Here is an 18,081-nt window from a genome sequence, read left to right as displayed (position 1 = left end):
GCAGGAATTCCTGCCTTATTTAGTTACAGTGATGGTGTTTCCACAGCCCTGTCTCTGTGGGGCATGTGAACTGCACTAGACACACACCAAGGCCACTTGTCCTGCTGCTCACAAAACTTCATGCTTTATTTCAGGAGAGAACATGGTTTCCATGATGACAACTCTGTGGCAAGTAATTATTCCCATGATTGTCCTGTCCCACTTCTCAGCATCTCTGCCATCCCAGGAGAGGTAAGCATTTCTTGGGACTCTGCTTTCTTTTTCCCCCATGTTTTTTGTTCAAAGAGCCTGCTAGCTGAAAACTCAGCCTTTTAGCTGCCTTCCTGATCTTGCAACTGCTTGCTTGTGGATCTTCTTCTTCCCTAAACAGATTTAGTTAAATGAGTGCAAATACTGTAAATGTTTTTTCTTGCTTAAGAAGGGGAACATGAATTTTATTTAATTCAGAAGAAAATTTATGACCTCAAAACAAAACACAGTTACAAGGACACTTCTGAGTCTGTTTTTCCCCTGTGCACTTACGCAGCCTGATAAAGGTGAGAGTTTCTGTTTCCAGTAGCCCGGTCCCATGAAAGCATAACCAGAAAAAGCCAACTCTGTAAGTTCACCAAGGGAGTTGTCTGCAAGGCCTGGTCTTTGCTGCTCTTTTCTAAGTGCTCTTCAGCTTTGTGTCTCTGGATATTTGTTTATTACTTCTCCAGCCTCTTGCCCTACTCTTTTGTGCTGAATCATCAATAACCCCACATTCCCACATTCTTGTGGCAAGGTGATTACATCAGTAAAAGCAAGGGCAGGTCGTTTTCCTGTGTGATGTTTAATAAAGGTATTTTTAAAACTCCCTTTTTTTTCCCTTTTTTTGTGAAACTTTGCCAAAGTGGCGCGTATTCTTGTTTGGGACTCTCTTACCTTGAGGCAGCAGTGTTTAATGCTCATTCTTGTGCACTTTTAAACCATTCCTTTTGACCACCCCCCCCCCCCCGACCCGTTCCCTGTTCCAACGTGCAGGATGGAGCGCCACGCAGACGGGCTCTTCCACAGCGAGCTCAGCAAGATGAACGGCAATGCCTACGTGCAGCAGTTGGTCAAGCACCTGGTGGGCCTCAAGGACAGGTGAGCACCAGCCACACCCACCCTCCTGGGGCAGGGAAGTCTCCAGCAGGATGTGGGATCCCTGCTCTGAGGAGCTGCCCATGGAGCTGAGCTGTCCAGCTGCAGACCAGCCCAAGCACTGGCTGCCCAAGATGAGGAGGGACCCGTAGTGTTGGGAGGAGAGGCATTGCTGTGCCTCCCTCGTGGGGAGTCCCGCGTGGCTGGGAGGTGCAGCCATTGTCCCACGTTGTCCCCATGCAGGTCCCTGAGGCACTCGGATGGGCTGTTCACCAGTGAGTACAGCAAGATGAGAGGCAACGCCCAGGTTCAGAAATTCATCCAAAACCTCATGGGCCGCAAGCGCAGGTGAGAGGAAACCTCTGGTGTCCCAGTCCCACCTGGGGCTCTCACTACCACACTGGGCCAGCAGCCCCCACTGAGGCCTTGTCTGTGAGCACAGCAGCAGATACAGCACAAGCTGAAAGTGCTTCTCTGCAGTGGTGGTGGTTTGGTTACATAATTGGTGGTTTGGGGTTTTTAATTATTATTAATTTTCTTTATCTAAACCAGCTCTCCTGGCCCAGTCAACATAGACATGCAGGGGAGAGAGGGAGTACACAAACCTGAGGAACTTTGCTTTCTCTGGTTGTACCAGAGCTTTCTGAACACCAGGTAGGTGGGAGAGATTGGTCACCTCTGTGACTCTGAGCCCCACAATACTGAAGACAAAAGAAGGCTTTTCTGAACTGCCATAGAAAAGTCAGTTGTTAAAAATAGTACAACCCAGGGAAGGAAAATAATATCTTTTCTTAATCATTTCCTAAGAGTTGTCATTCTGAATTGAAGCAATTTTTCATCCCATTAGGAAATGTGATCTAATGGTTAAAATTGAAAGAAAGCCTTTGCTACCCTGTCTGGATTCAGCTGCTGATTGAAACACACACCTCAGGATGGGTTGTCCCAGCACCTGGACATTGTCTTTTCCTAATGCCCAACAACTTTTCCTCACTCTTAAATCACTGTAATTAGGAGGAATAAGCTGGCCCTCAGTACTTCTTGTGTCCACAATGGGGGAGAAACACCACTGTGCATTTGTAGAGTACCTGGCAGCAGGCAGCCATGATCCCTCTATGGGGATCATGACCTGCTCTTTGGAGTCATCCTGGAATGTCACAGGGTGGCCTTATCACACTTCCTGCAGTTCATGCTCCCAGAAATAATAGACTGTCCCTGATTTTTCCCTTCCCACAGCCGCTCAGACAGTGATGCCAGGGAGGCTGCTGCCATTACCAGCCAGTACCTTTGCCCCTTCTCTAAGCAGCTGGTTGCAGACATGAAGGAAGATACAGATGGTTCTGAATGAAGGTGAAGGGAAAGGAACAGCCAAGGAGACAGCTTTGCACATGTATGGCCTTGAAGATAAACAGGGAAGCTCTTGCTTAGGAAAAAATTCTTGAGATAGGCAAATAAATAAAAATAATCCTGGAAAACAGTCAAAAACCAATGAAACCTCTGAGATTATCCAAAGTGAAATGTATGTAAGCGTGAACTGCTGTCAGTAGATGGAGCCTGGGTGAAGCACATCCCTTCCACTCTGTGCTGGCATCTGGCTGCCTGCTGCTGATCCCAAATAAAAATTGTTAGCTGTGTCTGTGCCTTGGCTGCTCTTTGGGAAACTGGAATAAGGATGGTTCTGTTACAAGGTCTTGGATTATTAGGAATGCAGGGGAGGAGCATTTTGCCAGGATTCCCCTACATGAGGCATGGTGGGACACGTGGCTGGGACTGGGGAGTGCCTACAGTGCAGCTGTGCACAGAGATCAGAATCAGGGCTCCATGTAGCAGGAACAAAGCCAGATGTTAGGTCTTATGGCAAAGAAATGTTCTGAAAGCTACACAACAGAGAATACTCACTGTAAACGTTGTTTGCTTTCCATTCTGCCCCTGGAGTTCATGGCCCAGTTTTGTCACAGCCGCTAAAGACAAAGCTCCATGAAGAATAATTTTTTACCACCACTTAATGAGGTTTATGTACTGTCCCTGTGCCACACAGGCAGATTGCCCTCCTTTGATGGAACAGCCACACCAGCTTTCCTGTAAAACCAATGGATTTTGGAGAGCAGCTCTAAAATAAGGCTCTTCAGCTGCAATCCTGTGCTGTGCTGTGCAGCCCTGCCCAGCCCATCCTGCTCCAGCAGTTTTCACCATCTCTGATGGACCTGACACCTGCAAAAGGAACTGTTCCCACTCAAATGCACACCTAAGCACCATTCCCTTACTGAGGAGCTGAACAAACCTTGGCAGTTGTTCATTTTGGTCCATAGGAAGTCTCTGCTAGGAAAGACTCCTTTTGGAATACTTTTGGAAGGAGTGTTGACAGCCTGGCTGAGATGCAGCATCTGAGAACTTCCTGAAATCAGAAGGAATTTTAAAAGATTAGTGAGAGCAATGAGGTCCCCTGAATACCTCAGAAAGCTGCTGAGATTCAAATAGTTGAAGATTTCCTGGTGTGGAATCTCCTGGAGGGAGATTCTGGAAGCATCTCTACAAGGAGCAGCCACCAGTAAAAGGATATATGTTTTCCCTACAAAGTTGCTGGACATTCTCTGGACTGCAGGTGAGCCTTGTCACTGCTGGGATCCACTTGTTCACCTTGTGGGATACAGAACCCATCTCTGGCACATCAGAAACCAAATTTTCCCCCTTTGCTGTGGGAGAGACTGGAGTAAACAGGCAGCTTACCAAGTACCAGCCCTTGTCCTTCATGCTTAGCTGGGCAAGGGCTTGGCTCTGAGTTCTGAACTGCTTCAACTATATCCTTGTTGCCACAGAGAGTTTAGGATAGGAAAGATCCAGGGAAAAAAGAAGCAGCAAGGATTTACGTGTCACCGTGTTCCATGACTGGTAAATCCTTCAATAAGTCATCCAATGGGGCAAAGAGGCAAAGGTTGAACCACGGCAATCCACAGCCAGCTGGTGTTTCTTGATGCCATAAAGTGGTGAACGCAAACAAGGGCACAGGGCAGAACAGGGAGATCAGCTTAGTTGGAAAAAGGGATTTTTCAGTAACTGGCAGCTCACCATGGCTATTCCTCACTGGCTTCTCATGTCTGCACTCTTCCTGCTGCCCCTCTTGGCGCAGATTTTGGCACAGGAGCCAGGTAAGCTCTTTCATGAGGTGCATATCTTTGAGGAATGTCTCCCATGGGAAGGGGTGGCCCTGTTACAGGTGGGAGGTTGCTACGCTCCAAGAACCCTTTGCTCCACAGCTTGTGACCACAGCTCTCACCCCACTCCTTCACAATGTGAATCCTGGGCAATTTTGCATCTTATTTGTGTGTTTTTCCAGGATGTTCTGTCAGTAACAACAACCCAAGTGTTCCTGAAAATAAGTGTCCTTATGTGGTGACTACCACCCAGGTGCAGCCAGGTTTCACCCTAACAATTGATCCCAATTACCCTGATGGCCAGTTCTTCAGTATTGAGGGCTCCGAGCTGCAGCTGACAAAGTGCATGGACTATGAGGTAAGCCTTTAGCTGGCAGGCTGTAAGGATGGGATGGATAATGCTGGGATGCAATGAGTTTCAATCTGGAGTCTTGGGCTTCCAGGGATTCTTAACCTGTTTCTAGAGGAAATAAGTTATTTCAGTTGTGTGAGTTTGGGAGCCTACAAAAAAGATGGAGAGAGACCATTTAAATGGGCATAGAATGATAGGATAAGGGGGACTGAATTCAAACTGGCAGAGGGCAGGGTTAGATGGGATACTGGGAAGAAATTCTTCCCTGTGAGGGTGCTGACGACCAGGCACAGGTTTCCCAGAGAAGCTGTGGCTGTTCCATCCCTGGTAGTGTCCAAGGCCAGGTTGGGGCTTGGAGCAGCCTGGGATAGTGAAAGGTGTCCCTGCCCATGGCAGGGGGTTGGAATGAGATGAGCTTTAAGACCCTTTCCAACCCAAATCATTCTGGGAATCTGTCATCTTGTGTTAAGCAGAATGGCAGTATAAAAGGTCATTGTGTTCACTTAGGTTGCTGCTACATTATTTTAGCTCCCTGGAGGGCTCTGTATACAGCCATAGGCATTCTTAAGTTCCCTTTCAATATAAAAACCCACTTTTGCTTGAGTGAAGAGCAACAACCAGACTTAACACTCTGCAGGTGCCACTGTACTTGCTGCATAGAATGTTTCTGATTTATTCAATTTTAAAATAAATCTGTTTGAATTCACCTGAGGTGAGAGAGAATGGCAGATTAGCTCTGCCAACATCTTACAGGAATTTGCAGGGAGAGCACATGGAAGATGGGGGTGCTTTGATATCACCATAAACAAGATCCCAGCATTAAGGAAAGAAAGGAAAAGTTAGATACACCTGAAAATAAGATAAAGCCCACCAGCATTTCTGATTCAGCAAAGCACAAATTTGGCTCATTTGCTTTAGCCAGATTTGTCCTCTTTTGGCTGTTTCTTCAGTGGGGGGTTTGTTTTTCATGCAGGAAGACCCCGTGGTGCTGCTGCTGTACCTGATCTGCAAGGACTCTACTGGCCAGGTGAGTGCTCTCCCATGGCTGAGTCCTGAGACAAGGCACTGCAGGCAGCACCTGCTTCCCTCTGCTCTTCCTAATCCTCACAGTGGGATGGGCAGCTGTCCTTCTCTTTGTGGACAGACACGCTGCTCTCATAGCCACAGAGAGTGCCAAGACTCTGCCAGTGGGGAGGAGGGGGCAGCAAGCCCACAATCCTGCCCCAGGACATGGGCTGGCTGCAAACCCCAGCCCCATTCGGCCCCCATCCTTACACCATCCCCTTTGGTCACTCTGCAAAGCAGGATCAGCCCCAACAGTCTGTTTTAGTCTTTGATTCTTTGATTTGTCCATTCTGCAGAGCGATTCCTTGGAAATCCTAGTCACCATTCTGAACGAGAATGATAACCCCCCTGTGTTTCCACAGCCAAACATCAGCAGGAATGTCCCAGAGGTAAGGTTTTGGGAAGGGAAGAGGGCACTGCTCACTGAGTGCTGTGGGACTGAGGAAGTGTCAGCAGGGAGAGGACTTCAATCCATTTCACACAGACAATAACTACAACACTGTGGTTTTTTCAGGATACAGAAGTGGACACTGCCATTGTAGCCCGTGAAGAAGTAACTGCTAGTGATGCTGACCTGGACACCATCTACTATGAGCTCGCTACCACAGTGCAGGTGAGCAATTCTGGGGACAAAGAGTAGCTCTGGAGAAGCTGGATTCAGAAGAGCCCCAGCTTTGAGGAGAAGCTGCATTTAGCTCACTCAACTTTTACAAAACCCAAACATTGATTGGGTTAGCAGAAAAGAGCCATCAATGCTGCAGGTATTGAATTCTCTTATGGCTCACACTTTTAATGCACTGTACAGATTAAACTTTCATCTAGAATGTTCAGAGCTGTAATGATTCAGGGAAGTCTTGTTGGCATGATCTGTAAACATATCAGGAGACTTTGTACCTCAGGGAGCTCAAAATTGCGCTGAGTCTGATGGGGAAGGCAGTCCTTGCCCTAGCTGCCAACAGCAGCACAGGAAATGGATTGTGCACACAGTTCAACCAATGCCAGCCTAGAGTGCAAGGGCTGTCTGTAAACTAAAATCAAAATGAAATTAAAGAAAAAAACCAAATGTATGTTTGCATTTTTGAAAAGCATTGTGGAGAGAGCAGACACTGCCTCTGTTACTTCTATATCCCCAGGGAATTTAAGTTTCTGTGAACAGAAACCACCAGTTTTTCAGCTCTGGGATCAGAGCATTCACATTGGTGTAAATACAAAGGGATTTAGAAATTCAGAGGCATAAGATTAAAGAACCAAAGCAAGTGCAGAAGGTTATAGAGTAAAATGCAATGTATGATACTTCAACTTGGCTTTACAGTTTCTTTCAAAGTCCAGCTGTGTTAGGCTAAGGCAAGTGATCCTGCCAGCTCTCAAAGGCTGAGCCATCTTTGACCTTTTTTGTGCATGGAAGTGAGATTGTTGGCTATTAGGGACCCAAAATCAAGGATTGTTGGCAACTTGCTAAATATAGAAAATAAATAAGGTAATAGATTTCATCCAGAAGCTGCTGAGCACCTGGGCAGTCAAAGCAGGAGGTCTGGGAGAGGAAATTCACAAGAACAAACCTTTCTGACAAGCCAGGCAACTCCAGTGTGCAGTACCAAAAATTAAGTAGATCAGACATTCCCACAGCGCCCCTCATCCAAGGTCCTCAGGATTAAAGGTCCAGCTGGGATGACAAAGACAGCAATGAGCAGGATTTGGAATGTGTCTGTAATTGAGTCTGCTATAGGAGTTTTCCTTTTCTCTTGCCAGAACACAGACGGTTATTTTGCTATAAGAGGAGTTAATAACCCGGAAATTTATTTACAAACAGCATTGGACTATGACAAATTTAATTCGACAACATTGCTCTTGTATGCAAGGGTAAGTGGTTTGGGAAAAACAGAATGCCTCGTTTGCATGGTCCCTCTTACCTGAAGGATGAGTCTGGATGGGACATCCCTGGGATAACAGGAGGGAGGGTGGGGCCGGGGGGGGTGTGCATTCAGAGCAGCCTTTCCCTCTCCATAATTCCAGTGACAGACCTGCAGTCAGCCCACTTCTGTCAGCAGAACAAGATAACCTACTGCTTTAGCTACTCTCACATAAATTTCTAATTAAACAGAATAGAGTGACAATGGCTAAATGGCCCCAGTCCACTGCTTTTGTGCAGATGGGCCTTGTTTTGGCAGTGAAACTTGTGTCTCATGAGTGTGCTTTGCCTTGGGGGCAGGACAGGCCTGTGACCAGCTCCGAGCCCACCAACACAGTCACTGCAACAATAACCATCACCATCAAGCAGAGTGACACCCGGGCACCCTGGTTCCTGCCCTGCACCCAGCTCTACAATGACACCAGTGTCTGCATCAGCAGCCCCTACCACGGCAGGGTCAACATCTCCGAGATGTCGGTGAGCAGGAGGGCTCAGAGCTGTTCCCAGTGGGAAGCACTGAATCATTTCCATGAGCTTGTGCTGGTCTCCAGTATAATGCAGATGATTCAGCAGAAAATGGAGTCTTCATCATCTTCAGTCCCCACCCCAAGCAGCACGGCTTGTCTCTGCTCCTACAGCACATCACAGGACAGGCAAGAGCTGGAACACCAGCTCAAGGCTGTTTCACTCCACCCTGTCACAGACACCTCCCAGCAATAAATCCCATTCTGTCCAGGCAGAGCCATGGCATCTGGATCTGGATCTCCTGTGGGCTGGGAGTTGCTGACCTGGCCCTGCCTTGTGGTGTGTGATTGTTTGCCTTGCTGTTGCAGATGGACCCGCTCCTCCTGGAGCCAGGACCCATCTATGCTGTTGACCCTGACTACACCATCAGCGACAGGATCGTGTACAGTATTGTTGGGGGTGAGTAGACCTTGTCACCTTCCACAAGGGACGTTGCTCATGTCTCCTGTGGTACCTGCCAAGAGGGAGGGCCTGGAATTTGCCCCTCTGTTTCTGTCACAGAAACATAACTAGAAACACAGAACATTGTTGATTAAGTAGAAGAAACAGACTGTACAGAGAGGAAGAAAAAAAATAATTACAGTCCCACAAACCAATGTCAATGAAATCTGTTTCAAAAATATTTTCGTTTTTTTGTGAGATGAGACATGTTTTATGTTTAAGCCTTTAGATGTGATTTTGTCAATCTGGTCATGCTACTTCCATGCAGTCTTTGAGCTGTACCTAAAATTCCCACATTATCAGCCTAATTTCTATTCATTGCCCAGAATTACGTTTTTATTCCCCAGCACACTGCCACTATCTCATCTGGCCTGGTTTAGTCTTGATTCCAAAAGACTCAAGGCAAAGGCCGTATTGGTCAAGTGAAGTCTTCCTCTCCCTTTACCTATTATGCCTCATGGCAGCACAGCTGTGAATATTCTCCTGATACCAAATGTATTAAAGAACATTAAATTCCATTGGCATTTGGATGGAGTGTGGCCTCCCTCCCCACAGTCAATGATTCAGATGCTTGTCAAGAGAGAGCCCAGAACGCCTCAGGGTGAGGAAGAGAACTAGAAATTCTGCTTATCTGACATGTATCCAGCATAGGTACTTCTATGATTCCCACACAGATGTAGGAATCTGATTTCTACCTGTACATAAGTAGAAGGTTTGTGTCTAGAGTCCCTTTGTAATCAGTAGAGAGAAATAAGCATTCCCAGAGCAGACTGGGAACTGGATGGAGATTTTCAGTACTCAAATTGCACCAGAGGCTCTGGGCATTTATCATACTTTAGACTGGCAATCTCTGGGCCTAGGCACTGGAAATGCAAAGCTTTGTTGTTCTACCTCATTTAATTGGGTTCACACATACCTAATGGATCCCTCTGCATCCCTGGCCAGCACTCCCAGTCTTTGGAGCAGCCAGGCAGGCAAGGAAAACAGCATTTTTGAGGGTATTTTCACTAAGATGTGGAAGAATGAGTCTGTGAGCTCCAGGTCATTTTATGAAGGAATCTGATGGTTGAATGGTCTTTGCATTTTCCCTAGGGAATACAAACGAAGTGTTCTCAGTGGATGCAGACACAGGGAATCTAACCATGAACAAAATAGTGACTTCACCAGATTCCTTTCTGTTGCAAGTTATGGTAAGTGATGACATTACAGCCAGACACCAAGCACAGCTGGATTTCCAGGAAGCAGCAGCCTGGCTGTGACAGGAGTCAGTGACGTCAAATAAAACTCGGTTACTCCCTTTCTTTGGAAGGGCCCAATGTTTGACCTATGTCCTGCACCAACCCACAAGCAAAACTCCTGCAGCTGAGAGTTTCCCCTCAGGTGTGGGTGGTGACAGCAAAGGAAATTCACCCTGAGCGTGTTCTGCTGAGTTGGGAATTGCAACGGGCTTTGGATCAAGCCTGTCCTTTTGTGTCTCATCAGGGGCAGAAATCTGGTATCTCTCTTTCTCTCCAGGCCACCCAGGTCAGCAATGTAAGGAAATACTCTGTAGCCACTGTAGAGATCAAGGTGATCAATAAAAGCAATTTTCCACCCTACTTCGAGAAGGGAGTCTACAACGGGACAGTGTATGTTGGGCTGCCCCAGAGAAGCTTCGTCTACCAAGCTGGAGATCCTTCCACCCCCCTGGTGATAATGGCAATGGATCAGGATTTCCCTGATGTAAGAAACTAAAAGTGCTCTGTGATGTCTTACTGCTTCAGGCTTAAAGCAGGATCAGGAAACACAAGGGAGGGGAGGTGTGGAGAGGCAAACACGTGTTGTCCTCTAGTGTTCCATATTATATTCCCTTGGAAATTGCACAGATACCAGAACCACTTATGGTGTGATGTAATGGGGAGATGCTGCTGGACTCCCCTCTTCCAAAGCCAGTCCCACACACATCACTTGCATAGGTGTGTTTTGCCTGGGCAAGTACTAAAGTTTCCAACACAACCTGGATTAAGACTTGGGATTTTTATTTTTTTAAAGTTTTTGTGATACGTTCTTGGCCTCTGAGCAACAGGGTGAATGCAGTTGAGTTCAGCCTTTCTCACCTGCTCAGCCCAGGTTTATTTATTACTCTCCACACCTGCTCGTACCTCAGGTGTTTTGGACAAATCCTGCCAAGGGGGTGTTGGGAAGATGCATGTGAAGCACAGTGTGGTTTGATCACCCACTCTCTGGCCTTTCAGAAAGTCAACCCCAACATTGAGTACTATCTCAAAAACAGCACCGATTTCATCGCAACCAGGGATGGGCTCATCCTGACCAACAAAGTGCTGGAGTCCCCAGGAACTGTGACCATCCAGGTAGGGCACCTTTCTTGGGTATTTTGTCAGGGATGTGGAAAGGAGGAATCCAAATCCTCTTTTTGCACGGGTCAAAGAAGCAGTCAATAACTTTAGACTTGTAAGAAGCTGGGTGTTCCCTTTGTCCACATGCCTGCCTAAGGCTTGCCTGGCACAGTGCCATGTCCTGTGGGGTGTCTGACCCAGCCTGGCCACAGCACTGCTGGAGCTCCACAGGCAAGCACAGAGAGGTGCCAACACCTGCTGCTCCTGCCCCACACTGCCTCAGAACCTGTGCTCTGCACTGTGCTGGGAGCTGAACACAGAGCAGGGACGTGGTTCAGCTCATCCACTCCCAGGGCAGGGAGTCTTCAGAGCTCTTGTTCCCCTGTGACCAGCTTGTCCAGCCACAGTGAATGGCTGTGGTAAGGATAGGGACAAGGTACTTTCTCCTCAAAGGGCCCCCCACAGACCTTGAGAGTGAGCTGGAGATCTGGAAGTCCCTAAGCCATCTCTTTCCCATGTCCCCATAGGCTGTTGGAAAAGATGTGTTGAGCCTGCAGGAGGCAAGCACCATAATTGTGGTGGAGGTCATCCTTGCCACAGGTAGGCTGGTGGAGGGTCTCTGTTTTCTGCTCTGGGGAGTCTTTTTTATTTCTGTGGCAAACTGGCCATGATGGGTCACCTGCTGAAGTCTGTGGGCCTGGGCTGAGGCCAACCCCGACCCCACAGGAGGTTCTGTGGTGGCTTTAAGAGGGAAAACACCCAACAACATTCTCACAGCATAGTCACCACATGTCTTGAAAAGCCTCCTGAGACTTTAGTGGTGCTGTGTATTGGAGTGTCTTTTCTTGTTCCAAAGCTAAAACTGGGATTGATTGCTTCATGCTGGGAAATAATCCAAGATGTCTTTTCATGGCAAAGGAGACCTCGGTACATCATTGCTCCTTTTTAGCCAAACACAGAGAAAACTGCAATGTTCCTGCCTGTCTGAGGCAGAGCAGAGGGCAGCTGGCACACCCCAAAGCCAGGCTTGCCCATGAGCCAAGTCTTTTCTACTCAGGTCAGGTCAGGGTCTCTTACACCAGGATTTTATGATCTTACAGGAGAAACAGCCCATGAGTAATAAGAGAGACATGAGGCTTCATACATAACCCTCTGGCTACTGTTTAACCTTGTCAATGTAAAAACAGCTCACACTTCCATACTGCTGAGAAATTACTCTTAAATTGGTCTTATAAATAAATTAGGATTGAAGTTCATGAAACTTTTTATGGTTTGAGTTCAGATGAACCAGTAGCAATGAATTTTTTATCTCAGGATAGGCAGACAATGCCCAGACTCCACTGGATTTTGCCTGATGATGTGTGATTGAAGTTCCATCACTTCGCCCTGTGATCACCACCATTTCAGGGTGGGAAAAACAAGTGGGTTCCTGGGTGTAAATTTGGATTCCCTAAAGGCAGTGCCACTTCACAGCTAAAAACCACTGAAACCCCATTTAAGGGCACAGCCCAGCATAAAACTCGTTCATGTGTGAGCTCACAGAATTACAAATGCTCCAAGCATGTGCCAACACTTCTGGGCAATTTAGAAATGCTGCTCTTGCTGCTTAAGCCACACAAAGCAATGGTGCTGTTGAATATGCAGAATTACAGAGCTCTGTGACTCCCTGTGGGCTGTGGCTCCCCAGGAGACAGGATTAAGCAGCAAAAATTCCCTGAGGTCCTAAATCCTTGCCAAGGTGTTAATGATAAATGGAGGGAGGAAACAAATGCAGAGGGAATACTCCAATTCCATTATAATAAACAGGTCAGTGGGAGAACAAATCCTTGTTTCATTAATCATCAATGAGAGTCATTTTCACTACACAATGAAACTGGAAAAATTAAAGAATAACCACCACCAAGCAAAGCTGAGAATGGTACTGTCTTTCCACTCTGGTGTCAATCTCTGGACTGACTTCTGCTGGAAGCAGAAGCTGCCCCTGAGCACACTGGGCAAAATTGCTACAGCTACAAAAGGGCAAGAAAGGTTTTCTTGTCCTGGGGACTTTCTAATGCTTTTCCTATTTCCTATTCTGGCTTTTTGTTTCTTGTATCTGTACTGGAGGGGATTTTCCAGATGAAAGGAAGCTTTGCATTTTCATACACAGATGTACAATCAAACCTCATTTTTGCTTTGTGGTGTAAAAGGGTAAAGTGGGAAAATCAAAGAACTAAATAACTTTACTCCATGTAGCATCTGCTTGCCTGATGCAGTCAGATATTTATTAACTTAGTTAAATCATGGGGTAAAAGTCACTGTCAATGGCTGCTATTTCCACTTCATGGAATTTATTGGAAATTACAATATTCTGTGTAATTAAAAAAGAAGTCCTCTGCTTTTAGGACAGCAAAAAAAGATTTTCTGTGGTATCAGACCCATGACCTGCAGCACAAGATGCTTCCTTGCCTTTCAAAAATTGATTTGAGCTTCTCCCACAGTGAAAGGTTGTGTTGGAAAATGCTGCCTGCCAGTTTTAGGCTTTGTAACACTGGTTTGTTTTCCTCACAGCTGTAGCCCCCTCTGACAAGATGTACTCTGCTCAGGACATGGCTATCTTAGGGGGCACATTAGCAGCACTGCTGTTAATTGCCTTAGTCTTCCTTGGAGTGCTGGTATGGAAATCCAGTAGATGGTACAGAAAATCTTTCAAATTCCTGGTGAAGAAAAAGGTAAGTGCCTTGTTTGTACCTGAACTTCTAAGAGTTAGAAAGTGGGATCTGAGGAAGCTTTGAAGTATGGATGGGCTGCCCAAGTACCACACATTTGTGTGGAGGTGGTGAATCACTCCCAAGACAAAGTCTGCAGAGGTAGCACCTCTTTGGTGGTGTTTGCTGCTGTTCTTTCTGCCCCTGAGGCTGGAGCTGTGTGTGGTGGATGATGAGCAGAGAGCACCACAGCTCCATGGAGCACAAAATCTAGGATAAAAGTGGCACACATCAGGGGTGGTCTCTGAAAAACACGTGTCTATGGTATAAACCACTGTCCATCCTCCTCTCTCAAAGGAGAGGAGAGTCCCTTCATATCTGATCCCAAAGCCTGGGCTCAGACACTTGCCTGCACCTGAGCTCTCAGGTCCCTGGCAGATTGGTCACTGGCAAGTTGGTCTGTGCCATAGGCTCGGCCTGCCAGGAGCCTAGACCTGAGTGCAGAGCACATGGCTCAGGTGGGTAACAAAAGTCCCTCAGTGAGGGAAATCCCACTGCAGAATGGGGTGGGTACAAACCCCCACGTGTGTGGTGCTGGTGCTCGGCCCTCCTGGAGAACGAGCCTGCTTATCTGAGAAAACTCCAGAAATTGAGCCAATAAAAAATGTCTCTTCCAGGGATCTGCAGCTTTCCCTGGCTTCAAATAGGTCTAACTGCAAAGCAAGCTGAACTTTCTTGAGCAGGAGCTCAGTCACTGCAGTCACCCCTTCCCTCCTGCCCCCCATTTCTTGTCCTGTCACTACAGTCACAATGTGTCTCTCCTCCTGTAGCTCTCCAAGGAAATCTCTGAGGGTCACCAGAACAAATATTACCAGGAAGATGAACAGCCACGTGTGAGCACCAAGCAGCACGAGACATCAGAAACCAGCAGTGTGCAGGGAGAGACTCCTGCGCCAGAGCAGCCAGCACTTGCCTTGCACTTCTCCAGTGCAGAGGAAACGGAGAGTCTCCCAAAGGGCTCCATAGCTTCCACTGTCATCTTTGACCAGGAAGAGGAAGAAAAGGAAGAAAAGGAAGAAGAGGCTGGACAGGAGAAAGAAGTGAAGTCAATCCTCAAAACAGACAGGCACGTGGCAGATGATGGCTACAAAGCTGTGTGGTTTAAGACTGATGTGGACCCCGAGGCTGGAGAGAGGGTTGAAGTGATTGAGGACCATGCAGCAGATGATGACAATAATGATGATGACAGTGACCAAGATCTGCAGAAGAACGAGGAGGAGGAGGAAGAAGGTTCTGACACAGACTGTCACCACCAAGAGCCAGGAGTGTCCTTTTCCTCAGAGAGCTCGTCACCCTCAGCAGCAGAGGTGACAATCAACATGTCTCACACAGGTGCAGGGACAGAGGACACTGAGGTGTAAAGGAAATTGGGTACATACCCCCAAAAATGGGACAATCTCAGTTTTTTTGCTGACATGAAGCCCATCTTTCTGCTCAGGGGGAAAACTGGAATGCAGAAGGGTGAGGTTATCTGTCCTGCTTGTCTGAATGCAGCAAATAAGGCCAGAAGAAATTACAGCTAATTTAACCCTTAAGTGAGACTTGGAATATCACTTAGGATTTTCAGGGTGAAGCGATTCATCTTTCCACCTTCCTGCCTGTTCCCCCTGGGTCCCTTGAGCTCACCTTTCCTAAACTGGCTGCAGGTACAGCAGAGCTGCAGCTGACCTGGCCTGGCAGCAGTGAGCCCAGCTCACAGGAGCAATCTTGTTGCACAGTCCAGTGTTGTTTGGCTCTTCCCTTTAGGGTGTTGCAGCAGGGTGTCAGCAAGTCCCTCTGAGCCTGCAGGTGCTCCTGTGACTATGCAGGAGCTGACTTCAGTGCTTGGCTCTGCTCTGTTCTCCCTGCATAAACAGCTGGAATGTGCCACCAGGCCCTTGTCCTGCCAGCCAGGAGGTTCCACGCTCGGGACCTGCTGTTTCCTTTGTCACTGGTAAACAAGGACACATTAAGGACTTGTCATCAAATTTCTATGTCATAAACCCACTAATTGTGCAGTACTTTAGCTGTCTATCTGCTATCTGTCAGGCAAAGAGCTCCTGAGATATTGTCTTCAAGTGCCAAATCAGTACTCTGTTTCCAGGTAGCAGAGGGAAGGAAATATTTGATGGTCTTGTCTAGGTTTGCACCTCCCATCAAACAATCTCTTCCCCAGTTGGCAGCCAAAAGCTAGGCTGGTTTCCACCAGCTGAGAGCATGGCTGTGTGCATTTTCATCTTCTGATCATCAGCACAAGATTTGTGCTGCTCCTGGAGAAAGAAACCAAAGAGTGACTGCTGGGATCTGCAGGAACATCAGAGCACATGTATTCCCATGGAGGCTTTCATCCTCTTGGGCCATACATGTCCCTATCCCAGTGTTCCCATGCTCAGTCCTGCTCTCCTCTCTCTGAGGAATGCTGCCCTGGCCTCCTGGACTTCAGGAGCTGTGTTTGTGCTGAAGATCAAGCCCAGGACATGGGAAGCTTTCCTACTTCCTGCAGCAAAGCTGTTTGCCCAGGAATTACAGTGTGGTAATGGAGGGTGGGGAGTGCAGCCAGTGTTTGCCATATAAACAATCCCTCCAGCAGCTTTGGGATATCTCCAAGAAGCATTTTCCACAGGATTCTGAGAACTCTCTGGCAGCTACTCACTGCTAACCCAAAATCTCTGGCCACCAGCAAGGCTGAGGGTTGCGCCTGCCCCCCCATGCTGATGCTGCTCATGGGAGGGTTGCTGATGTGGGGAGAAGCTGGAGTGCTTCTCCTCTGCTCCGTTTCCTTGGTGGCTGTGCCGTGTGTGGTCCATTCCTGCCAGTGCTCTGCTGTCTGTCTGCCATTCCTCTGCTACTGTGTACTCTGGATTTCTGCTGGAACACTGATTTATGAGCTCCCTATGACTGCAACCTGTGTTCAGCTCTTGGTGCTTTCCTTCCCCTCACCAGTGTGCTTCCCATGCTCTTGCAATGGGACTGGTCCCATCAAAACAGTCTTTGTTTTCTCCCAGGTCTCATCAGGACATACAGCCACGGGATTTGGTGTTTTTCAGGGTTATGAGTGTTTAATTTCAAAGGAGATGATTGGTAAATATTGTGTCTGTGGAAGTGGTGGTTATTGTGAGGAGAAGCACAACACAATAATGAAACTTGGAAGCAGGCAGAGCTCAGCTGCTTCCAGCTATTGCCTGTTAAAGCCTCCAGATCCTGTGTTCTTGACTCCTGTCTTTTTGGGAAGAAATTAAGAAAAATGTGTAAGGAACAAGAAGAAAATTTAACCTTTTAAATTCAACTCCATGTGAGCTTGCACGGGTTGGTTTGTCTGCTGAGGCTGGGAAGGGTGACAGAGTTTTTGCATCCTTGTACAACAATAGTGTTCATTTATAAACATCTGCATAAGAAAGGAAAATGTACTGATAGAAATGTTTTTAGAAAATTGGATCAGCTTAAGTGTTTTTTTTAATGGCAAATAAATATCTACATGCCTTGAAGGTCTCATCCTTACACTCCAAAGACATTCAAGTGCTTTTGGAAGTTTAACTCTACAGGTAGATATAAGAAATCTCTTTCACCCCATCCCCAGTCAAGCTCTGTTTTTATTTCTGTACCAGATTAGAATGATACTTTTTAATACTTGTAATGAAGAGCTATAAAAAGCTGGTCAGCAAATCTGCATGGGGAGAAAGGGCAGTTTCAGTATGGCTGTGGTAAGTGTGGATTTGAGGTTTTACAGCTGGGAGTGGCACAGATGCCAAGGGAGAGGATCCTCACGGCTTTCCAGCTTTGAGCACCCTCTTCTGATGTAACACAGACCTGGCATGTGCCTGTTTCACCTTCATTTCGGCCTCTAGAAGTAAAGAAGCCTCTCAGCTGCCAAGGGAAACTCTAAAGTTGAATTGAAACCAGGAGGTGCAAGCAGGGAATTGAAAAAATCAAGTAAATACAGACATTTTATCTGCAGGAAGTAACAGAAACAGACTGAAAAATTCCCAGGTGTCTGAAAATTAATTTAGAACTGAATAACCTCATGGATTTCATCAAGTGTCATTGGCATAACTGATAGCAAATGCCTCCTTTTGCTTTTTTTTTGCTTCTGAGGGAAAAATGCTTCTGGCACATGGGTTACCAGAGTGTGGAGGATACTTGTCGGTTTAGTTTTGAAGGGATGGAAGAGAACTGGAGACCTTTTTCTTTGTATGTAGGATAGCAGAATGATCTAGCATCTGTAAAGTTCCAAATGATAAACAGTCAGAGATAAAAGACCTGTTTTAACCTGATTCCCCTTAAATATTGAGCAGCCTTAGTTCCAAAAGGGATTATTTTTCCTTCAAAAAAAAGAAGTCAGTTAGGTTTTATTCTGGTTTGTGCAATTTATTTATTTCATGAGTTGGTTGCTGAGTCCTCATGGAAATAAAGCTGACCTCAGCAGTAAATGGAATTTTAAAGAAACAGTATCAACTCCATCAAAAACGTTTTA

The 18,081-nt window shown here is 46.8% G+C and overlaps 1 protein-coding gene across 1 annotated transcript; it reads left to right on the top strand.

The window, feature by feature from the left end:
* Positions 1 to 4,171: 4,171 nt before the first annotated feature.
* CDHR5 (cadherin related family member 5) lies at positions 4,172 to 16,961 on the top strand. Its single transcript, XM_053980570.1, has 14 exons — positions 4,172 to 4,250; positions 4,439 to 4,614; positions 5,582 to 5,635; positions 5,970 to 6,062; positions 6,188 to 6,286; positions 7,423 to 7,533; positions 7,883 to 8,059; positions 8,416 to 8,506; positions 9,641 to 9,738; positions 10,064 to 10,270; positions 10,783 to 10,899; positions 11,412 to 11,484; positions 13,435 to 13,595; positions 14,402 to 16,961. The coding sequence occupies exons 1-14, from the start codon at positions 4,172 to 4,174 to the stop codon at positions 14,990 to 14,992; spliced, it is 2,127 nt and encodes a 708-aa protein (XP_053836545.1). The 3' UTR covers positions 14,993 to 16,961.
* The last annotated feature ends 1,120 nt before the right edge of the window (positions 16,962 to 18,081 follow it).

Source organism: Vidua macroura, chromosome 6, assembly GCF_024509145.1.
Source record: "Vidua macroura isolate BioBank_ID:100142 chromosome 6, ASM2450914v1, whole genome shotgun sequence".
Lineage (NCBI taxonomy): Eukaryota > Metazoa > Chordata > Aves > Passeriformes > Viduidae > Vidua > Vidua macroura.
Note: the sequence above shows the minus strand (reverse complement) of the source record. Positions and strands in the feature narration are given on the sequence as shown.